Source organism: Salvia miltiorrhiza, chromosome 2, assembly GCF_028751815.1.
Source record: "Salvia miltiorrhiza cultivar Shanhuang (shh) chromosome 2, IMPLAD_Smil_shh, whole genome shotgun sequence".
Classification (NCBI taxonomy): Eukaryota; Viridiplantae; Streptophyta; class Magnoliopsida; order Lamiales; family Lamiaceae; genus Salvia; species Salvia miltiorrhiza.
In genome coordinates, this window is record NC_080388.1 from 64,843,136 (window position 1) to 64,867,723 (window position 24,588).

General features: G+C 33.8%; 2 protein-coding genes and 1 pseudogene across 7 annotated transcripts; 1 reads left to right on the forward strand and 2 right to left on the reverse strand.

Moving 5' to 3' along the window:
* Window positions 1–778: 778 nt before the first annotated feature.
* Window positions 779–2,515, reverse strand: LOC131013020 (uncharacterized). 4 transcript variants are annotated; one of them, XM_057941022.1, is made up of 2 exons: window positions 2,364–2,515; window positions 779–1,318 (listed from the first exon to the last, which is right to left on the reverse strand). In XM_057941022.1, exon 2 carries the CDS (start codon window positions 1,313–1,315, stop codon window positions 983–985), a length of 333 nt encoding a protein of 110 aa, XP_057797005.1. In that variant the 5' UTR covers window positions 1,316–1,318; window positions 2,364–2,515; the 3' UTR covers window positions 779–982. The 4 variants fall into 4 exon arrangements, with proteins under 4 accessions (XP_057797005.1, XP_057797006.1, XP_057797008.1 ...); XM_057941023.1 differs by having other exon boundaries at window positions 779–1,365; window positions 2,364–2,501; XM_057941025.1 differs by lacking the exon at window positions 2,364–2,515 and adding an exon at window positions 1,736–1,993 and having other exon boundaries at window positions 779–1,365.
* Window positions 2,516–4,121: 1,606 nt separating this feature from the next.
* On the reverse strand, window positions 4,122–16,086 carry LOC131012983 (uncharacterized). 3 transcript variants are annotated; one of them, XM_057940973.1, is made up of 19 exons: window positions 15,903–16,086; window positions 14,562–14,713; window positions 14,108–14,225; window positions 12,748–12,846; window positions 12,502–12,617; window positions 12,333–12,401; window positions 11,249–11,410; window positions 11,069–11,138; window positions 10,833–10,984; window positions 9,710–9,874; window positions 9,560–9,631; window positions 8,863–8,986; window positions 8,480–8,791; window positions 8,298–8,413; window positions 8,062–8,217; window positions 6,216–6,827; window positions 4,689–4,844; window positions 4,489–4,600; window positions 4,122–4,419 (listed from the first exon to the last, which is right to left on the reverse strand). In XM_057940973.1, exons 2-18 carry the CDS (start codon window positions 14,688–14,690, stop codon window positions 4,538–4,540), a joined length of 2,691 nt encoding a protein of 896 aa, XP_057796956.1. In that variant the 5' UTR covers window positions 14,691–14,713; window positions 15,903–16,086; the 3' UTR covers window positions 4,122–4,419; window positions 4,489–4,537. The 3 variants fall into 3 exon arrangements, with proteins under 3 accessions (XP_057796956.1, XP_057796957.1, XP_057796958.1); XM_057940974.1 differs by having other exon boundaries at window positions 15,565–16,047; XM_057940975.1 differs by lacking the exon at window positions 15,903–16,086 and adding an exon at window positions 14,835–15,880.
* A 1,294-nt stretch (window positions 16,087–17,380) lies between these two features.
* Window positions 17,381–24,025, forward strand: LOC131013005 (alcohol dehydrogenase-like 7; annotated as a pseudogene).
* The last annotated feature ends 563 nt before the right edge of the window (window positions 24,026–24,588 follow it).

The window sequence follows — 24,588 nt, forward strand, 5'->3', positions numbered from 1 at the left end:
GGATCTTAATTTTCCTATGAATGTGTATATACAATAATGATATTATAGCAGAGGTGGAAAAATTATCAATTCAGAATTTTGCTATGAAGATCTCGATACAAGACAAATTTGAGTTCACTGAGTAAAAGAGAGCATTATGATTCTTCATTCTAGACTAGTTTTTATTCCTTTAATTACTCCATCAAATACTAGTATTACATTTCAAATTATGTAGTCTAACAGTTGCGAATTAGCAGACAAAAGTTTGATAATCTGTAAAGTGGGCAATAAAAAATACTAGTAAAAGAGAAGCTATCAAAAACGCAATCAGCGGCCGTGACAAATCATATACATGGAAAACTACTTCCTACCATTCATACAAAACTACATAAGCTAATGTTGGGAGCTGGGAATCAATATTCAAATATTAATGAACTACAGTGACATCTCTACTTCATACTTTTTTTTTTTTTTTGATGAAATTACATTATAAATAATACAAACCACACACACACCCCACCTAGTGGTTATTGTGGCCGAGAGTACTCGAACCTGTGACCTCTTGAAGGACAGGCAACCACCCCAACCACTAGGCCATCCCAAGGGGACAACTCTCTACTTCATACTTGAAACTAATTCACATGGTTTAAAGAAAGAACAAGTCATCCTCAACTGCAACTCCACCTTATCAAATCTGTAGAATGGAATGACAAATCAACTAACAGTTACCAGGCACTTATTTCATCAATTTATATGCACATCCACCTCAATTTCAAATAAACTTACCACCAAGTCCAACAAAACAAAGACATTAAAGATATATAACCTCAGTTTAAAATCCTCAACGAAACAACACGTTTCCCGCAAGGATAAGAATATCAGCCATAACTCTTCCTAAATCCCTAATTTTCACAAAATTATTAATAAAACTCTGATACAAATCATTCACCAAAAACAGCGACCATTCATAAAATCAAGCTCAGAGGGAGAAGGAATGAGTACATCATTCATCTCCGAGGAGGAGGCGAAGCCTAGCTGCGAAAGCTCCTGTGGGCTCGGCTGCGGCCTCAGCACGTAGGCTCTGCTTGATGTGATTCATGCGAGCAATGATGCTCTCTTGCTCTTCTTTGAGGACAATGGCATCCTCCGTGAGCTCGTGAAGGCGGTACTTCTGGCCGAGAGATCCTATGCTCATCAGTAGGACTCCAGACATAATGAAGAGCTGCACAAAGTTTGATTTGTGTTTCTTAGCAGTTGTGATGAGGCCAGGATACTTGAGGCGACCGTCAGCGGTTCGAAAACGGGTTTCAACAGACGGTGGAGTGGGGGTGCTCATTTTCTGTCCTCAAACAACAATTCAACACCTCAGAAACCTAATCAATAGAGCTGTAAAAACATTCGGGAGAGTTTCATTCTAAGAAGCACTACGAAATGCGAATATGATACCGGGACGAAAATACGTCCATTTTCAAAAAAACACAATACGAATACGTTAAAAATACGTTTATATTTTTTTAATTCTTTTATTAATAATAATATTATATAAATTATATAAGCACATTCATAATCAAATAGAGTAAATAACCAAGTTAAATTTAGCCCAAGCACATTCATAACCAAATAGGATAAATAAGTAGTTAAATTTAGCCCAAAAGCCCACAAGCCCACTATCAAACCCTAGCTTATTTACTAAGCCACGCAGCCCTTATCCCACACATTCAAATATTATGATTTCCACCTAATTTGCACAACATACCCAGAATTAGGGTTTCCAGAAGGCGGCGCGCTTCGGCGGCGGTCCAGACGGCGTCGGCGGCCGTCTCGACGGCGGTGAAGAAGGCGCTCCGATGGTGCGACGAGATTGGAGGATTTAGAGGTTAGGAAATGGTAGAAATTGAGAGAGATGAAATCTTTTTCATGTAAGTGAGTGAGTTCTATGGTTTTATTTTGAAAAATACGTACTGAAAACGTATTAAATACGTATGTGCAAAACCCTAATTTCTTTTTATTTTAAACGAAAAAAACGTATTTAATACGCATTTTCGGCGAATTTTTTGTACTGGTATTTTCAAGGTATTAATACGTATTTTCAAGGTACTTGAATGTTTTGACTACATAGGAAACGAGAAAATGACGAGTCACATATCATTACACCACCTGCAATTGTTTTGACAGCAAACAACTTAGACGAAAAAATCGAATTGAACTCTGCGGAAAGTTATTCGGCGCTTGAAATCGAATTTAATCAAATCTCTTAAGAAGAACCGATAATCACAATTCACAATAGAACAACCCATCAACTAAGAAAAAGAAATCAATTGGAGAAAATAGAAAACCAAGTTCAAATCTTCAAATCAATCGGCGTCCGATGACAGTAAACTAACCTTGAGGCGGCTTCCGGTGAGTGAGTGAGGGTGAAACTTGGAGAATGGGATGATTTGGGGAATTTGCCGAATTAGACTGAAAAATGTGGTTTCAAGGCCCAATTGGTCAATGTTCTGGGCTATTTAGGATTCTAATTTATTCACTGTTTAATACTACAATCTTAAATTGGGCTTTAAAAATAAAAATATACAATCTTAAATTGGGATAGTCTAGACTAGGGCACTTATTAGTAATAGTCTAATAGATGTTGAAGATTTTCACTTTCCAACATATAACGATATATGATCTTTTTTTATTCTACAATTTTCCCCCAAGTAAAAAAAAACATATTACGATATAATTGATGTATAATCAAAATATATGTACACTTCAAAGAAATACCCCTTTTACGACACAATTTTGAAGAATGGTGTGGTCTGACAGGGTTTACTGATTAAGCACCCGTTCGATGATAAGCAGTATGCATTAAGGTGAGATAAATTTGATCAGTATGTCTTTTATCATACAAAAGATGAGTATTATATTACATACGATGTAATATAATAAAATTTATAATGTAAAATTTTCAAACCTAAAATATCTCAAAATTTGAGCTTAGAGTAATTTAATCTAACAATAAATTAGACTATAATATAAATTTTGTGCACTATCTGAAAGGTGTCACAAAATCTTAGAAGTTTGTATAATACATATTGGATATTTACTTTATAAAGACCTTGTGTTTCAAAGTAATTACATATCTACGTTTCTACAAAAGAAAGTGTATTGTCCACCTATGCAAACATCTGTGTAACCTGTGTACTTCAGTTGTACAAAAAACTGGATAATTCGTTATAAGTCTGCTTGGCACTATAACACAAGAAGAAGAAACTTTAGGGTGAAAGAAATTCATTTGATTGGATTCGTAGAAGTATGAATTCCAAGGTGAAAACACAACTGTATTAAAAATAGTATTACATAGTTAGAAGACTATATTATTATTAGATATATATTAAGATACTGCAAGAATATATTAATTCACTTAATATACATTAAAATTCTATCTAATTCCATCATCCATTGCTACATTGAAAATCTTTTAACATGTTCTGCGTTACATTTCTGCTATAAGAAGAAGAATTAGGTTCAAATACAATAGCATATTAAATAATTAAATACAATGTATTAAAATCCGTGTAACTTCATTTTCCATTACATTACTAAACCATGAAATTAATAATCTTTAAATTTCCTGGTATTGGTTAATATACATCATTGTAAAATTTCTTATAACTATTCAACTTCAATAACTGGTTTTTGTGGAGATCAGGCTCACATGCAACAAACACACTTACACTTTCTGCTTTTTCAAAGGTACTTACACTTTCTCCTAGTACCACAAAAAGGCAGATAACTTTGTGATGTAGTTTATTTCTCACTTCTGTATTATGTAGAGGTCTGGTCGATGTAATTCACGAAAAATATTGTTAACAATTTTACACTATCATGCAATTATCTACACGTGAAAACACATCAAAAATAAAAAGTGCATAACCAATAATATCGTCATTTTGAACTGCTAACTGAAAACGTCAACCACCAAAAATCTAATCTAATAGTAATTAATAGAATTGTAAGCATTAATAAAATACCTGCGAGTTTTTAATTTCACACACGTCAGGATATATAAGCTGAAAATTAAATAAAAATCTTACGTTCGCGTATTTGTTTTTGTTTGTTTTTTGTAGCTTAAATCTTGCCGACGAGCGAAATCCCAGTTTTATGTGGGAAGAATAATCCAATAATGCACAGCTGAAACAATTTTTAAGAGTAAAGATACCGAGCGGACGCTAAAAGCAAGAAACAAACATTTACATACAAACAAACTAGCATAACATATATCCAAAATCTCCTTTCTGCCTTAAATTAAACAATTTGAAAAGAAAAACTAAAAATGCAGATATCAATGTCGAGAAAAGTAACTCAGCCCCATATATTCCTCAATCAGCAATTCAAAGCCGTCTGCGACATAATTTCAAGCAATATCATGCTCATGCACTAAGGTTCAATGGTGCCCTGTCAATATCATTAAATATTTAGCCCGATGACAAAAGCACTTGAGGACCAATTCTTTATACACCTTACCTGTTTGGACAAAATCACTTGTAATTGCGAGAAACCAAACAAGGAGCTTTCACAATCCTGTGTCATCACGAAATCTTCGTGATACATCACGGTGGAACATTTCCATGAACTCCTGTGAGTAACCAAATAGAGAAACAGTGAATCTATATTCTGGTACTATAGTAAGTTTTCCGCGAAGAAAGTACAGAAAGAACCAGCACCTGTGCGAGCCCTTCCTGACTGCCCAGCTCGTTTGCAAGATGTTCCACGGCACTGCCATCACTCAAAAGGTTTACTGCCCCATCTACTAGAGAGTGGAAAACTTCCCGAGATGATCCATCATTTGTAAGGCTTTGAACTACTTGTTGGAGATCAATCTGCTGGTTCAGAAAACGTGGTCAAAGAATACTTCAGCAAACCAAATATTGTCAGAATAAAAATGAAATACGAAGAATATTCATGTGGGAGATAGAGACTGTAAGCTATTCCAAGGTAAAGGGAACACGAACAGAAGTTCACATGGCAAATGTAGCGATAATCTCTCTCTCTCTCTCTCTCCGTGTATATATATCTAACTGAGAACTATATTTTTCATGAAAATGTGAGAACAATGCACTTTTCTATAAAGTTACATTCCCTGTTAAATTTAATGCATTCGAAAAAAATGCAATTTTCGCCCCTCATGGGATTCGAACTCAAGTGATGCATTCACCCAACAAGATAATGCATTCACCGTAGATCTGCATGATCAAAGGGCTAAGAATGGTTCTCAGTTCTCAAAATAATTAAGGATTCTCATTTGAACTATTTCTTATATACTCCCTCCGTCCCTGAAATAAGTTCCTCTTTTTCCATTTTAGGACGTCCCCCAAATAAGTTCTTCTTTCTTTCTTTCTATTTTTGGACAACTACCCCACCACTAATAATACTTTATTTATTCTTATTTTTCACTTTTTCACCACTCCCAATACTAATTATACTCACTTTTTCACCTTTTCACCACTCTCAATACTAATTATAACATATTTTTCTCCACTATCAATACACATTTTCCTTAAAACCCGTGCCGTCCCCAAAGAGGAACTTATTTTGGGGACGGAGGGAGTAATTTTTTATATATATAAATATAGGGGTTGATTAATGTAAAAACTACATTTTATCATGAGAAATCTAAGAAACTACATATCTTAAGTTATGTAGGATTAGACAGAAATAGAAAAGGATTCTCAAATCATCTAGTCTACAATATTGATTATCTGGCAGAATATTGGGAACATCCAAAAAGATTTAATTCACGGTTTATACTTAAAGGGTGCATTCTCTTTGGTTGCAGAGGGATACGAGATGGGAGAATTTTATCATCTCCACATTTTTTATCCCATGTTCTCTAAGGTGGAAAACATAGTTTATCACATCAATATGCAAGGAAAATATTATCACATCAATACCCATGATAATATTATCATGAATTGGAGTGAAAAGGAAGGAAAAGGGGCTGCCCGGATTTTTTTCCTTCCAGCCTGGGGAAAATTAACCTCCCTACAGAACATACGTAAAAAGAGTGGAAAATGGGTGAAGACGTATGTTTTCCACCATTTTCCATCAAAGAGAACACACCCAAAAGATCATTGCATTTCTAGGACATCAATATGCTGCATCAAAGCATCTTGATATCCACTGTACCAATTCAACCATGTATGATTCATATTATGCACTTGAAACACATTCTTATAATTTTCTACACAAACCTGAGGGTCATCAATAGTTGCCGTCATCCCTCTTCTTGACCTACTCTCCGATAGTACAGGTTCCGCTGGAGGCATTAGTTGAGAACCAGATGAAATACCTCCTAAGGCTCCAGCGACAATAGGCATCATCTGTTGCATCATTCTTGACAAATCAATCCCTCCCCCCTGGCCTCCATCCAACCCTGAAAACATGCTTCCAAGATCTTGGTTGTCCATCTGCTGTGCAATCTGATTTACCGTACTTCTCATTGCAGGATTTTGAGTGAATTGTTGCAACATATTTCTCAGCATATCTGGTGACCCAACCCCAGTCTGCTGTGAAACTCCATCCAATAGGCCATCCAGTGCTGGACCTTGCAGAATCTGGGACATTGCATCTGCCATATCATTTTGGCCATCAACATTTCGCCTTGCTGCTGGCAGACTAGTTTCCACACCCCTGCCAATATTAGGTGTTTGTGATGATGGTGAAGGATTCGTATTTCCACTTGTCGAAAGAGATGCAAGAGATTGCAAAACGTGTTGACCAACTGCTCTAGCTTGCTGGTCCTGACTATCAGCATGTGAACTATCAATGTCTTTGGCTTGTGCTCGTGGCTGCTTACCTCGTCTCTACCACAAATATAAGCAGAAGTTATGTAAGTAATCATGAGAAACAAATAAAAGATAAGAAACTCAGAAGAAAAAATGGACAACAGCTTACTCTAGCACCACCACCAAACAATCATGATGAACTCATACAGAATTTATCTGGGCAACCGACTACATCGGAAGTAGCTATCACCCGCATATAAGAGCTACTGCGATCTCAGTTTAAAAGCTACAACAGGAGGTTACGACAAGATTCACCTAATAGCTCTAAAATTATTAGACCTTTCATCCAGGACCCCAAAAGATATGCACACACGCACACAAAGAAAAATGATTGGACCCTCTCTGACATAGGTTAAAAAGTCAGGGATTAGGGAGGATCAAAATTGCTAATCTGCATCTCGGTCGGTAGAGCAAGTACTGATTAGGGTTCTTCCCCCTTCAAAAGAAGATGTAGAACCCAGAATGCTAGGAAATAGGTTAGTTGTGACATTGCCGTACCAAATGCCAAGAAATGTCTGGTTGCGACATCAGGTAGTGAAGGAAGGCAGTCAACAGGATGAAGCGTTGTTCAATTAAGAGATTGGTGTACAGGGAGAACAAAAAAGAGGAACTACTGAACACATAATAAGCTATGGAGGCTAATATTTTCAGAAAGTTGGATTTATGCCCTAAACCCTCTACTCAAAACACTCTTTCATTTCTTTAACTTGTTCAGGTTTCGTAGGACCACAAAATGTATTTTCTTTATGCATCTAGGTTGTTTGTTGTGAAACATCAAACATATTTTTCGAGAAAGGGTTCACATAACTTTTACTCTCTTGGAACTGGATGTGGCAGTTTTAAGTTTATTTCTTCTCATTAACTGAAAGTGTCTTATAGTAGCATGCTGTTGTACTTATTCCTATCAACAGGCTTACAAACTCACTCAAATTCTTTGTTTTAGTCCTCTCAATAACATTCTACTTCTGAGTCATCGTTTTGAAAATAACTATGAAAAAATAATTGCATGACAACATGACATGACGTCTCAATAATAATTTATTTTCAGTAGACTCTGCACAGCGCCTGAAAGAAACAAAGTTCAATTTTATTTGTTCAGATTCATCATCCATTTATCTTCCAATTAAGGTATGTAAAACTTCATATCAAAAAAGTAAACACTAAGTCCAAATACATCAAGAACATGACTTTTGTTCAAAGCAATCACAAAAGACCATGTCAAGACAACAAATGGGAAATGTCTATGTCTTACCTTAGGTTGAAGACCTCCGACTCCCAATCCAATTGGAACATCTGAAGAACCACCAGTGCTATTGTTACCCTGCTTGGATGTGCTTGACCTTTCATGTGAATTTCCACCGGCACCGATAGAAGGCTCACATTCAGGTTGGTGGTAGGTAGTTTCGACCTGTCAGTTTGTGTTGAGTAAGAAATATGCCGAGTATAGGTTGTATAGCAGAACAAAATCATATTGCTTATAATTCTCACCTTCTGGTCATAGATATTGTTGGTCTCAGCAGCCATGACACCAGGTCTTCCCATGTCTGTATCTCTGGCACCAGAACTTGCACATTCCTCTTGATTGGTTGAACTATCTGATTGGCCTTCACAAATAGGTGTTCTTCAATATACAAAACACTATGTAACAAGCATATTCTGAAGGTGTATACCTGATGGTGCATGATTTTCGCCCTGCATGTTAAGAAGTAAACTTCTAATCTGGGAGTTGATTTCAGCTACAGTCGAAGAAATAGATCTAGATTCTAGAGACTGTTGATCAACAGTACCAGTTGGTACAGCACCAGAAGCAGAAAATGTGATAGGTTGTGATTGAATAGCAGTTCCAGTGGTATATAAACCCGTAGGACCATGAGCTTGACCAAAATCAGCAGGCGCAGTTGCATTGGCAGGTTGCCGTTGCATTCCTTCTCCATTTGGAGCTCTGTTACCAACTGTAGGGGCTGTAGGTGCCAGTGCTGCCCCTGGTTAACAATTGGATGTCATTACTACCCTTTGCAGAACTCTTACCAGCGCATTCTTAAATACAATATACCTGTATGGATGTGAATATTTACATTCCTTGGAACTGTGGCAACACCAACTGGACCCATAGGTACATGACTTGTTGAGGCACCAGATGAACCACCAAAAAGAGAGGTAGTTTGGAGAGGAAATGGCTGCAGAAGATGATTAACTGTCAGAATCACTTGCCTAGTACAGTAGTACCATATCAGCAAGTTTTAGAATTATTAAGACCAAAAATCATGTGCGTCTGTTGGCCTAGCGGTAGAATGGTTAATGCCTAAGGCCAAAGGTCTTGGGTTTGAGTCCGTCATGCCGCGGTCTTTATTTTCTTTGTTAAATTGTTAATTTGTCAAAAAAAAAACCAAAAATCTTATGTTCAATTTGATAAGCATCAAAAGAAGTTACATGTATGGACCTTCGGTCAACATACATACACGTGGTACACAAAAAAACCTTCAAAGCTGAACTAGGTTGATTCCTTACCAACCAAAACAAGAATCTGAATTTTCATTAGAGTACACACAAAATTAGCAGATAAAAGTTCACAGTATATCACCAAACTCGGCAAAGTCAACAAACATAATTTTAAACTGTGGATCTGTGGTCCAATTTCCCATCACAGCCATAATGTTTTGCTGTGGCACATGAAAACCCACAAGTACTGTGCACAATCTGATCAGCATGCAGGGGAACTATAATTTTCAGACAGGTATTTAATAACAAACCTGGACCATAATTGGATTAGGCCCGGATGGAGATATATAGACAGCAGGCCCAGAATTCACGAAAGAGTCAGCCTACATAAATACAATGATAACGTTAGCGACTGCCATTTAGGATATGGAAACTGTTTGATTTGAATCATAGTGACATACAGGAGCTTGTCCCATGCGAAGAGTCAAAACAGTCCTCCCAAGCTCTAGGAAAAGAGCACCTAAATGCTGCATGGCCATGCCTAACTGAATAGAATCTGTCTGTACTTGCCCCCTTACTGTAGGATCATTAGAATCCCTTTCTTGATTTAAACGAACTGCAGTTCGCTACAAAGTTGCACAGATTATGAATAGTATCAGAACCATGACAAATGAACTAGAAAAGTAATAACAAGTTCTATAGATGAGGTGCATTCACACGAACAATAATATAACTTGAGGAATAAGATACTAAACCTAAACTCCTTAAGTTCTTGACAAATCCTTGTTCTATACTGTCACCCTCCTTTTTAATCTCAAGAATTTAAATTTACATCTATCAAAATTAATAGTAAATTTTAATCTTCAACTCTGAACAGGCTCAAGAGTCAAGCCTGACTCCAGCTATTGCAGCATCTCTTCTCAACTTACATCAAGCCTTGATGATTTAATGTAATGTGTTCAGACTCCGTTGTCGATCACATCAGCTAAACTCACTAGACTATCCCATAAGATCAACAGAAAACAGGTAGGCTTTGGCATGCATCTGATCAAAATTAAAAGGTCAAATGTTCAACTTTTCAAGGGCACCCATGAAGATATTCCAGAAAAACAATTATTTCTTCATTTGTTTTTAGTCAATTATCAAATGACTAAATGCCTATTCCAACAGCATAATTCCTTCCAGATGAATAACATCACATTCACACGGCCTAAAGAAAAGGTTTGTTTGAGACACAGAAAGTCAAAAGGCACCAGGCACCGATAACCAAAAAAGCAATGATCTCCTTTTCTTTTCCATTCATTCCAATAGCTAAATGACGTTTCAATAAAAAATAACTTAGCCATCTTGTTTAGAGTCATTCAAACGGCAGCCTTCCAGTCATATGAAGAATACAAAGCCTCAAGACCTCTGAGAAGAAGTAACATGATAAACGCATGTATCTATGCATGAGCCAGAATCATAGTGATGTTGGTTATTCAAAAACAATATGAATCACAAACATCTGAGCAAAGAAACTTCAAGGTCTTACACTACTGGCACTAAATGAAGAAAAGAAATATAATCTCACAGAATACTACTTACAGAAATCGCTGGGACGGCATGTTCACTAAGGAGACGTTGGGCATGCTGTAGAATAACGCTCAGGCCTTCAACTGTTGGTAAACCACGAGAATTTGGAGGCAATACAGTAGCGGGTATGCTACCACTAGCAGTGGACTGATTTGGTTGATTATCTAAATCACAGGAATCCTTTTAAGACATTTTATCATTTTATTTTGTCAAAGTAAGACAGCACACAAGGATGTCAATGTTATTACCATTTTGCAAGAATGCTTGTTCCATTCTGTTCATGTATTCAACAAGTGTGCTCAATGAATCAGGAACTGGCTGTGAAAGGGCAAGATTTACTTATTAGTGTAACCTAAAATAAACCTTCAGGTAAGAAGAAAAGGTAGATCTTATTCAAGGCTTCATTGGAAGACAGATTATCTATCTACCATGTTCAAAGATGGAATAGCAACTGCCGCTCCCAATGGGATATGCATAGCATGTGATGCAGATGGGCCATGGAAGGCTTGCCATGGGATGGACTGATTTCCACCCTGATTTTCAATGCCACCATCACCCTGTGACCCTTCCGAGGCATTTCCATGAGAAGCCTGAAAATGAGAAGGAACTGTTCACAACTGCTTTAACTGGCAAGTGTAAGAAATGAATGAAACAGAGAAAACATGATAAAGTGCATATTTTATAGTTGGGGAAGTCATTACTAGAATTCAATGGAATTATAATCCCTCTCACAGTGTACCCAACACACATTAAAGAACATCTATGATGGAATAACCAATATGTTCCCATCCTCATTTTCCTGTATCTATCAAAATCCACTTTGATTAGGCAGTGGACTGAGAAGGTCTTTATGAACATAGGTTGATTTTGGAGATAAAACGTCAAGATAGTCCCGAGTGAACTGGTATATACTTCACTTTTCACAGTAGCTTGCATTACAGGCAGTAATTTCAAATTTGACATAAACGAGCTAAGGTTCAACTTATATTAATAGATGAACTCAAATCAGACGGCAAAGCAAGCTTATATCAGCAATTGCTAATACCAATTATTGTGCACCGACAGTGAAAACACAAGCAGAATAGAATAGTGCCCATTAAGAAAACTGATGCACATGCACCAACTGAGAAAACAGATTAATTAAATCATAACAAAATTAGACAGGAATTCCAATTCCAAATTTCCAATGAATAAAGCCCCAATAGAAAAGGGGAAAAGGGAAACAACTCATGGATAATGCTAAATCAAGATACAGGTCACCAAATTATTCAGCTTATAGGAATTTTCAGTGATAGGGACCACATATCTGAGAACCCATAGAAACAGATAACATATCCTATATCATGAACACAATAGTCGAAAATACAGGCAGCATATATAAAAACATTACATAGAACCCACTACAGTGACTACACGAGCATCTACAAGAAACTGCACGATTATACAAAGTACTTGTTAAGAAAATGAAAGCACCAAAATAGAGCTAAACTACAAGAATTAAGAAACTAATACCGGAGGCCCAGCTTGCAAGCCTCCTGCCAGGTTACTGATCCCAATGCTGTTCAATACAGCCCCAATCACCTAAAAAGCAGACAAATTCTGTGAATTGGCATGAGTGATACAACATACACAGTTCCATCAAGTTTTAGTTGGTAAACCATGCATAACAACACCAACATACCCGGCTTAGATCTGGCACAACAGCTTCACCAGGATCCCCAACATTTAAGGTCCCCATTACAATACTCTGAGCAATTGGCCCAATGCGATGGCGTGACCCACCAGCAGAATCCTGTCCTGAAACCAGAAAAAAATAAATAATAATAATTAAAAAAAAAGAAGCGAGAAAACAAACTTCAGAAACCTCTTGAAGATGGACAGACCAACATAACAGGTAAAACCAAAGGAAAATGCAATTTCTTACTACCTCTAATGCCATTATTTGAAGTTGCCTCTCCAGAGCTAGATCCAGTAGAAGGCTGTGGCTGCCTTTCAACTAAATGTAATGTATCCTCATTTTCCACGTCTAGTACATTGTTAAGTGTAAACAATGAAGATGACATGACATGTATTGTGTTTTTGGATATTGAACTATTAAGTAACCCCTCAAACTTTTATTCCTCAAAACTTTTTTTTGTGTGCAGAGCCCTTCAACTTTGGTTTTGAGGGGAATTGGGGTTCAAACCCCAGTCTCTCACCCTCATAAAGGTAACCACTGAGCTACAAGACTTGTGGTGGTATTACTAATAAATTTTAGCATACTCCCTTCGGCCCCCATTTTCATGCCCCTTTCCATTTTTAGTAAAATTACTCCACACTACCCCATAAAAAGGTGGGACCGTTACTCCACTTTAATCACTTTTAACACTTATCATAAAGGTGCGACCCTTATTCCACTCACAACACACTCAACCATTTTATTAAAACCTGTGTCATTCTCAAAGGGGCATGAAATTGGAGGATAGAGGGAGTATATAATTCATGCATTAATGATGTTACAAACAAATAAGACTGACAAAAGCTATTAGAGAAGTAAAAGAGTTATTGATGAAACAAATGACACGCGCTAAAGAAGTTCCACAAAAATCATCTTAATGGCTAAATAAACAAATTTAGTGGCTGAATGCAACACAATAAAAGTTCAGGAACTTAATAGAAGAAAAACTATTAAGACCAAAACATGGATTCTTCATATATAGGGTGTGGTTCAGATAAAAACTTCCTATTGTGATAACTCTTGCACTGAACCTATAAAGTAACTGCATTGAACCTAAAAGTAATTTGCAATATTTGTTGAGTGTAGAGTTTTGTGCAGTTACTTTATAGATCAATAGCACTTACTTTATATGTTCAGTGCAAGAGTTCTCACTATAGGGTGTGGTTCTATTGAGAATGCTAAATGTGTTGAGAATTGAGAATAATGAACAAATCAATAAATTCTTTGAATAAACCAATAAAACTGATGAACATGCATATCTATTTAAATATGATGAAAATCTCGCTCCATCCAGGATTCGAACCCATACCAAAATGTTTGTTCATAAAAATTATTGATTTGTTCATCAAAATTGTTGACTTGTTCGACAGAGTTAAGACGCATTCTCAATTCTCAACACATTTCGCATTCTCAACAAAACTTTTTCCTATATATATATATGACCTACTTCCTATCTACACATATATACCTCCCAATCTCTTCACTAATAGTCTATATTAAATTGTAATGATAGACATGCCTTCAGTTCGTAAGGAAGTATATATGACACAAGCACCAATTGGTAGGATACTGTATTCTGAAAGAAGGTGATCATCCTTTAACACCTTGCCCCTAAAAATTAGACGCTGCTGCCCAACAGGCACGCCGCTTTGAACTGCTACTTTATCCTTAAATGCTGATACGGACATCTGAAATGGTGCCAATTGAAATGGTGCCAGTTAGACAATGACAATTAAAAATGACCAAAAACAAGCTACAATTATGGTATGGCCTAATAAAAACTTCTCTCAAGCTCTCTTAAAAAGTTCTCCTTTTCATAAGGAGTGAACAATATATTAACCTCCAATATTTGATAGGGAGTGGAGAACATATGAACCTCCAATATTTACTTGGAACAGATATCAGATAGTATGGCAGATTCAGAAAGGAGGAACATAATATGAATCCAATGTCTCCCTAATCTATATCTAAAATTAAATTGTCTGTAGAGTAGTCAGAGATTCAGAGGATATATAGGAAATTACATATTTATCCACACGGAAGCTGTAAATTCGGGAATCCAGGGTCTTGACATTGAGCTGAAGAGTTGATTCAGAACTTCCACCACAGACATTACTTGTACTAGAGCCATCACAAGGCTTCGACTCAGCCATGTAACTTCAAGGTCACTATATATCTGGACACAATAAACATCATAAGATCCGGGTGTAGAACTGTTGTGAGTCTCATTATTGTGATAAATTGGTAAGATGAGCTCATGAATTAAATGTTGATAGTAAAACTCAACAAAGCCTCACAAGATGTAATCCAATGTTTTCCATCTGTAGAAGTATCTGACAAAGGCAAAAATGTACTTCACGACTTGATATCCAAGTTTAGTGTGTTGAGATTAATTTGAACAATATAAGACAAGACTCTCGAGCTTACTTTTTGGCAAGACGTTAACCAAGAATATATTTCAAAAACAAGTACATGTGGCCTGAACAGTAATCGTTATGCAGTCACAGAATTGATTGGTATAATTTTCCAGGCGAAGGAAAATTAAAATGTACTTATGCTTTGAAACAAAATCTCCTAAGACCTAACTCTGAGGACTGTAGATCAATCAACACATAAAAAGAGACACTACAACATCATAACAACATGTTGTACAGAAATAAACTGCAAGCATGGTTACTAAAAGACTAAATTCATTATATCATAGGCATGAAGCACAAATCACACTGATCGGGTCTTGTTGGCATTTTCAACATGGTGTCATGTTAACTATACTAAATGCAGGAGTTATCCATTTCAGGTACAAAACCTTTGGGATAATACTGGGATTTAGAGTTGCATCTCTAAGGTATGTATTTATCATTAATGTCAACCAAGTGATCGAACCAGTCATCATCCAATGTGTCATTTTTCTTATTCATTAACTACTGATAAACAAAATTAAACTAAGAACTGCACAAAGATAAAAAGATGATTGAACATAAAAACACAAAATTGGAAGAAATAACCATTCATGGAGCATGTTCTAACTTTGCTTAGGAGTTCATATGATCCAGAGCAGTCCAACATAGCCATAAATCTAACAAATCAATTCAGCAACTTCACAATGTCCATCATAATGGAAAGCCAGTAGATCAAATGGAAGGAACGGTGTATTCAGGAAAACTAAAACAACAAAATGCGAACTATTCTTCCATTGGCAATCGCACGATACAACAAATAGATCTCTCGCTTCACATTTCACCAACTTACGATCAACAAAATAAAACAAGTAGACCTTAGGGTTCAAAATGGCAAATCATATCGTATAATGAAAAGGGAAAGGGAAATAATAAACAAAAAAGGCTGATTCAAATGCAAAATCAAACCTCTGGGATTGTCGGAGAGAAAATCGGAGAAGGGTGAGAGAGGAAAAGGGCTTGATTTGAACACGCTTGAAATCAAAGAATCAAAGAAATGATTTTGACGAGAAATAGAATAACGCAACGTAATCACAATGTCAAATTTGTAATTGTTCCAGAAGGGTCTAGACTCTAGAGTCCACTTATGAAGTCTCCCAATTTTTATTTTTATTTTCTAATTTATTAGGGCTTCGTTTTGGCTATAATCCTATTTTCAGCCCATATTTTTTAGGGAAAACTTATTTATAGTCGAATATTTTAAGGAATGGTTTTTATAATAAAAGAGAAAAGAATAAAATGACCATTTGTAACCAAAACTTAAAAGGTCTATATATTCTAGTCATTTAAGTAATAAATAGACAAAAATATCCTTTTACTTATCTTTTATTCTTTTTTGAATTAGAATTTTTGAAACTTAAAATTTTAATTGTTTTAGAGCAATGTTATTTTAATTTTCATATTTTTATAGTAGTATAAGTTCTGAATCTAGGTTTAGAATTTCGTGTTCTTGTTTGCGTAAAATTTGAAGTTCATGCGATCGCGCGAAATCGATTTCACACGAACAAGAGAATCATACGAACTTCATATTTTCACGCGAAGTTTGCACATTCACATGAACGCGCGAATTTCACATGCTTGCATGATTGCACGATTCTTTCTTTTTCTCTCTTAAGTGTGCATTTCTGCAACCATGCGAGCGCGAGAAGATCGCGCGTTCACCTTAACAGTTGTGTAGAGAATGACATGATTTGACCGATGGGTGGTACAGATGCTCGGTGGATGCCGCTTTCTTCGCGTCTCATAATTGCACGAGAGTGGGCATCGTGCTACAGAACTCAAATGGAGAGTTTGTGGGTGCAAAAGTTGTTAAGTGGGATGGTCTGTGGAAGGTGGTTGAGGGAGAAGCGATGGGTGTCCGTGAAGCTCTATCTTCGATGAAGGACAGGAGCCTAAGTATGGTGAAAGTTGCTACATATAGTAAACTGGTGGCAAATGCTTTTGTATCGAATGGAAATGATAGTTATGAGTTTGAGAATATCATTTATAGTTGCAAGCAACTGCTCATAAGTTTAAATTATGTTAATGTTTGTTATGCTAGAAGAGATACGATTGTTACGGTCTATAGGCTTGCTATAAGCGCTTTGTTTTTTTCTATTAAATAAAATAAAATTGAGATAAAATAGAAATGAGAAAATTAGAACTTCTTAATCGGAAAAAAAAAAAAAAAAAAAAAAAAAAAAAAAAAAAAAACGACTTCCCTTTTTAGAACTTCCCACTTGAAATGCTCTCGATAAAAAAACTCGAAAATGGGCTTCTCTTGAGAAAGTTTCCCCGTCTCCATCTGCTGCAGTGCCAATGCTCAAACACTGAAACATCCATCAACAACCGACCATTTCATCCTCTCCCAAATCATTTTCTACTTTAATTTCCTTCTGAAGGTTGCAATGGTTGACGCTGCCGTTGGCTCTAGCAAAACTGCCGGCAAACCCATAAAATGTCGAGGTTGAAATTACTACCTTTTTTACTTGTTTCTAACCATCTCTATTTAGGATACGTTTTCTCTGGTTGTAAATTTATCATGGGAAAAAGAAGGATAAACAAAATTTCACCCTTTAAATTCTTCATTTCTTTTCCCACATTTCTTACTTCACCCTTACTCATTCCTCATTTACACTACAAATGAGGGATAATATTATCACACCATTTTTGGAGGGATAATATTATCCCTCATTTGTAGTGTAAATGAGGAATGAGTAAGGGTCAAGTAGGAAATGTGGAAAAAGAAATGAAGGATTTAAATAGCAAAATTTTGTTTATCCTTCCTTTTCTCATGATAAATTTACAACCAAAGAGAACGCACCCTTACGGTCAGTGCGTGTGGTCAACTGTGGTTGTTAGCAGCGGCGGTGGCGAGGAAAGCTGGGGCTCCCCTAGTGATAGAAGACGTGATCGTGGAGCCTCCTAAATCCCACGAAGTTCGGATCAAAATTATTTGCACTTCTCTCTGTCACAGCGATGTTACTTTCTTGAACTTGAACGTCTGTCGCCACTCTTTCACCCATGAATTTTTATGTATCATTTATTTATTTATTGATGTACTTTGCCTCCCTTTTGAAGGACCCTCCGGCATGTTTTCCAAGAATTCTGGGACATGAAGCCGTCAGGTAATTGTTTTATAATTCGCATTCTAATTGTTCAAAGATTTTGGGCTTTAATAAATTGGAAATTCTTGTTTTCAAGGGATTATATTCTGTATTCATCTATTAAAGTGTTTTTTTTTTTGGGGGGGGGGAGCGAAATTGTTAAATAACTTTGATATCATATTATGTTCAAATTATGCCCATTGAGTTCCGATTACTGTATAATCTCCTCTACAAAAAAAAAATCATGATTTAGCCACAATCATGTTTATGATCATGGGTGTCCATCAAAGTTGGTAAACACGTGACTAGTTTAAATGTTTGCAATAAATTTGGGTTCCTATGTAGTACTCCCTCCGTCCACGAAAAAGTGCCCCATTTGGGTGCTGTCACGGGTTTTAAGAAAGCTGAAAAAGGTGGTGTAAAGGTGGTGTAAAGGACCAAAAGGGTAGTGTTAATGTATTGTGGTTACTTTTACTAATCTTGCACTAACTATTTGGCATTATTTTATTAGGTGAAAATTCAGAAAATAAATATATAAATAAAATGGAAAATAAATAAACTGGAAATAAATAAATAAATAAATAAGTAAATAAACTGGAAAATAAATAAACTGAAAAATAAATAAACTGAAAATTTAAAAATAAATAAATAAATAAACTTGAAATTCAGAAAATAAATAAATAAATAAATAAACTGAAAATTCAGAAAATAAATATATATAAAAATGGAAAATAAATAAACTGGAAATAAATAAATAAACTGAAAATTCAGAAAATAAATAAATAAATAAACTGAAAATTGAGAAAATAAATAAATAAACTGGAAATAAATAAATAAATAAGTAAATAAACTGGAAAATAAATAAACTGAAAATTCAAAAATAAATAAATAACTAAACTTGAAATTCAGAAAATAAATAAATAAAATGGAAATAAATAAATAAACTGGAAATAAATTAACTGAAAATTCAGAAAAATAAATAAATAAATAAACTGGAAAATAAATAAACTGAAAATTCGAAAATAAATAAATAAATAAACTGAAAATTCAAAAATAAATAAACTTGAAATTCAGAAAATAAATAAATAAATAAACTGAAAATTCAGAAAATAAATAAATAAATAAACTGGAAAATAAATAAACTGGAAATAAATAAATAAATAAGTAAATAAACTGGAAATAAATAAACTGGAAAATAAATAAACTGAAAATTCAAAAATAAATAAATAAATAAACTTGAAATTCAGAAAATAAATAAATAAACCGAAAATTCAGAAAATAAATATATAAAAAAATGGAAAATAAATAAACTGGAAATAAATAAATAAACTAAAAATTCAGAAAATAAATAAATAAATAAACTGAAAATTGAGAAAATAAATAAATAAACTGGAAATAAATAAATTAAATAAGTAAATAAACTGGAAAATAAATAAACTGAAAATTCAAAAATAAATAAATAACTAAACTTGAAATTCAGAAAATAAATAAATAAAATGAAAATAAATAAATAAATAAATAAATAAACTGGAAATAAATTAACTGAAAATTCAGAAAAATAAATAAATAAATAAACTGGAAAATAAATAAACTGAAAATTCGAAAATAAATAAATAAACTGAAAATTCAAAAATAAATAAACTTGAAATTCAGAAAATAAATAAATAAATAAACTGAAAATTCAGAAAATAAATAAATAAATAAACTGGAAAATAAATAAACTGGAAATAAATAAATAAATAAGTAAATAAACTGGAAATAAATAAACTGGAAAATAAATAAACTGAAAATTCAAAAATAAATAAATAAATAAACTTGAAATTTAGAAAATAAATAAATAAATAAACTGAAAATTCAGAAAATAAATATATAAATAAAATGGAAAATAAATAAATAAATAAATAAACTGAAAATTCAGAAAATAAATAAATAAACTGGAAATAAATAAATAAATAAACTGGAAATAAATAAACTAAATATTCAAAAATAAATAAATAAATAAACTTGAAATTCAGAAAATAAATAAATAAATAAACTAAAAATTAAGAAAATAAATAAATAAACCGAAAATTCAGAAAATAAATATATAAAAAAATGGAAAATAAATAAACTGGAAATAAATAAATAAACTAAAAATTCAGAAAATAAATAAATAAATAAACTGAAAATTGAGAAAATAAATAAATAAACTGGAAATAAATAAATTAAATAAGTAAATAAACTGGAAAATAAATAAACTGAAAATTCAAAAATAAATAAATAACTAAACTTGAAATTCAGAAAATAAATAAATAAAATGAAAATAAATAAATAAATAAATAAATAAACTGGAAATAAATTAACTGAAAATTCAGAAAAATAAATAAATAAATAAACTGGAAAATAAATAAACTGAAAATTCGAAAATAAATAAATAAACTGAAAATTCAAAAATAAATAAACTTGAAATTCAGAAAATAAATAAATAAATAAACTGAAAATTCAGAAAATAAATAAATAAATAAACTGGAAAATAAATAAACTGGAAATAAATAAATAAATAAGTAAATAAACTGGAAATAAATAAACTGGAAAATAAATAAACTGAAAATTCAAAAATAAATAAATAAATAAACTTGAAATTTAGAAAATAAATAAATAAATAAACTGAAAATTCAGAAAATAAATATATAAATAAAATGGAAAATAAATAAATAAATAAATAAACTGAAAATTCAGAAAATAAATAAATAAACTGGAAATAAATAAATAAATAAACTGGAAATAAATAAACTAAATATTCAAAAATAAATAAATAAATAAACTTGAAATTCAGAAAATAAATAAATAAATAAACTAAAAATTAAGAAAATAAATAAATAAACTGAAAATTAAGAAAATAAATAAATAAATGGGATTAATTGTGTGGGTTAATTGCATAGATTAAATAAAAGTGTGGATTTATTAATGACATAAGTTGTAAATAAATTGAAAAGTAAAGGGTATGAATGTACAAAAAGGTAAACAGGGCACTTTTTCGTGGACAAAAAAAAAGGGGTAAGTAGGGCACTTTTTCGTGGACAGAGGGAGTATTAGATTTCATATTAACTCGGGGGTGTTTGGCTGAGCTTATAAGCTCCTTCAAAGTGTTAGACAAAATAAATTTCTAAATAGCTTATAAGCCCCAAAAATAAGCTCCAAGAGCTTATAAGCTCTCCAAAAAATATATTTCTCTATCCAACTTATTTTTTTTACTCCCTCCGTCCACTAATTCAAGGCCTACATCAAAAAACACAGGTTTTAAGAAAAAGTGTATTATTATTAATTGAGTGGAGAAAGGGGCCCACAAAATGTATTGTTTATTGATTGAATGGAGAAAGGAACCCACAAAGTGTATTATTTGTTAGTTGAGTGGAGAAAAAGTATATTGATTATTGGGACCCACCAATTAAAATATAAATAAAAACTTACTAAAAATAGATAGGCCTTGAGTTGGTGGACGGACCAAAAAGGAAAGTAGGCCTTGAATTAGTGGACGGAGGGAGTATAATTTTATGTGCAATAATTATTTTACAAATATTTTTAACTACTATATTTATTATTTTCATCATATATCATTTAAGTTTATTTCTCTTCGATTTTTCCTCTCTAGCAAAAAAATTCTATCCCTAACTTATAAGCTCAATTATCCAAACACTTTAATAACTTATAAGATCTTAAAAAACTACATCTTATAAGTTTTCTTGAAACATCTTATAAGCTATTGAAGCTTATAAGCTCTTTAAAATAAGCTTAGCCAAACACCCCAATCAAAGCATGTTTGGTGTATATCTTTTACTGGATGTCATAAGGAGGTTGTGTGCCAATTGTGTGAAATTAGCATCCAAAAATGCAACATTCTAACTGTTGAATGTTTCCACATTTTAAGTGTGGTGGAGAGTGTTGGCGATAGTGTATGCGAGCTTGTTGAAGGCGATATGGTTATTCCAATATTCGTGCTGGATTGTGGGGAGTGTATAGATTGCAAATCTGAGAAGAGTAACCTATGTATCGAATTCCCGTTCAGAATCGATCCTTGGATGCACAATGGCTCGAGCAGATTTAAAGACCTCAACGGAGAGACTTTATATCACTTCCTATTCGTGTCAAGTTTCACAGAGTACACAGTCGTGCATGTTGCTAATGTAACCAAAATTGATTCAACAATCCCTCCAAACATGGCTTGTCTCCTAAGTTGTGGAGTGTCGACAGGTATGGTGGATCCTGCAATGCTTGTGTTTTATTGCTCAATAACTTAAATTTGCTCACGTGGTTGTGGTTGGTAGTCCTCGGTTTATCTACTGTAGTGATATTGCTTAGATTCGACCATTTAGCTGTTATAATCCACATTGTTGCTACTGTGGGTTTTGTGAGTGAAATTTCTACTTTTAAGTAGAATTTCTAGTATCATTTATGTTTATTAGGAGTTCGGAGCATGGCCAGTCTAGTAAGATTAGTTAGCTTTCTTGTTGAATTCTTTCATTTATTGCATATGCTCTCGAAATCTAGTTTAGGATTCTGTGGACATGTATGTCATGGTTGAGGTGATAATCTTTCATTAAAATATTTATGATTAAACAGAGGTTTATGCTGCACAGAGAGTTGAGATTGGATAACTCATGTGCCAATTGCTACGCAGTTTGGTTTTATTGATCTCCCAATGATAAAATGAAATGTCATCCCTCTAATTTGATTTCTTAATAGAAAATTTTAAAGTTGACCTTATAGTATGAAGTATTTTTCAGGTGTCGGAGCTGCGTGGAGGACTGCAGATGTTAAACCAGGATCTACTGTTGCCATCTTTGGTTTGGGATCAATTGGGTTGGCAGTAAGAAGCTCTATTTTTTCTTCTCCTTTTGCCTTTAAAAAAATTATCTTAATTGGATGTGAAACAACATGAAAACGAGAGTTTCTTTGAAGGTTGCAGAAGGGGCAAGATTATGTGGGGCTGCTAGAATCATTGGCGTTGATGTGAACCCGGAAAAGATGGAAACAAGTGAGTTCATCTTAGATGTTTGAAAGAATTTTCCTGATTTTCAGACAGTGAATTCAATTGTATTTGATGATAGTGTAAATTCTTTTACTAAGCAAAATGTACTAAAATTCGGTGCACCACCATCTAGGCAAAAGATTTGGAGTAACCGATTTTGTTGACTCGACAAGATGTGTAGAAAAACGAGTAAGCCAGGTAGTTTCTCATCCAATCCAAGTGTTGATAGTTCACCACTTCTGCAAGCATGAAAAGTTGATCATCTTGTCTTCTGCAAATGTTTTCAGGTGATAAACGAGATGACCGGTGGGGGAGCAGACTATTGCTTCGAATGCGTTGGAAAAGCATCCATAGTCGAGGAAGCTTACGCTTGCTGCCGGAAGGTTTTCAATATATAGACTCTTAGCATTGCACATGCATGTTTTCTCGTCCCCAGCTTAGAAAAGAAGACGGCAAGAGACATCTCATTTTCCCACTCGTGTTTGACAGGGATGGGGTAAGACAGTGGTGCTTGGGGTGGACAAACCTGGCGCTCAGCTGACGTTTAGCTCGTATGAGGTCGATCCTTCATCGTGGAAAGGCTATCTTGGGATCTTTTTTCGAAGGCCTCAAACCCAAGACCGACATACGTATTCTTGTTAAGAAGTACACGGACAAGGTAGTTGATCAATGTCTGCATCCCTCTTACTTTGAGTGATAGTATATAGAAGTGCATATTCGAAGGATTAGATGATCGAAGTAGATAAAAATTATACAATCCATGAAAGTATGTGGTTGTTTTTATTTATCCATGCTATCGTAATCGGATATAAATATGGACTTAAATGTTGGTGTAGGAATTGGAACTGGACAAGTTTGTGACGCATGAGGTGGGTTTCGAGGACGTCAATAAAGCTTTTGATTTACTCATCCAAGGAAAGAGCCTAAGGTGTGTGTGATTTGGATGGACAAGTGAATTTGTTACTCTCTTTTGCCTAAAATTGTTTCTGTATTTCCTGAGATGAAAAGAATGTAATAATAATTAAATAAAACCTAGTTATTGAGTGTGTATTAGTATAACTGTCAAAACAACCAGTCTGTTGGACCAAATGTATGGAAACTAGTTAGGTGTGTCAAAAATGATGAGGCTGACATGAATTATCAAAAATTAAGACATTTCGTTTGGTAAATTGAGCTCAATTTAAAGATTTAATAGACACGTATTTTATCCAACTGTTAAAGTCTCCTTAATATAAAGTATTAGTATGCCCTCTCATGCTATGCACGGGTTAGAATATATTTTATTATTTTTAAAATTTTAAATTATATAAAAATATTATAATATTATTATTTATGAATTAGATTAATTAGTAACAATAAAAATTATATTAATTTAAATATTAATATTTGATTTAAAATAGTGTATAATAATAAATTTAATGGGTTTTATATAATAATGATTAAATATGTCTAATAATAATAATAATAATAATTAAATTTATAGATTGTGAAGCAAATAATT

What these genes read in the sequence shown, in the direction of transcription:
- LOC131013020 (XM_057941022.1), bottom strand. Translation starts at nt 1,315, where the DNA reads ATGAGCACCCCCACTCCACCGTCTGTTGAAACCCGTTTTCGAACCGCT.
- LOC131012983 (XM_057940973.1), bottom strand. Translation starts at nt 14,690, where the DNA reads ATGGCTGAGTCGAAGCCTTGTGATGGCTCTAGTACAAGTAATGTCTGT. An exon ending in TTGTGCCAGATCTAAGCCGG is followed by an intron (nt 12,402 to 12,501) that starts GTATGTTGGTGT and finishes TCTGCTTTTTAG; the next exon opens with GTGATTGGGGCTGTATTGAA. An exon ending in CAACTATTGATGACCCTCAG is followed by an intron (nt 4,845 to 6,215) that starts GTTTGTGTAGAA and finishes CTGAACCAGCAG; the next exon opens with ATTGATCTCCAACAAGTAGT.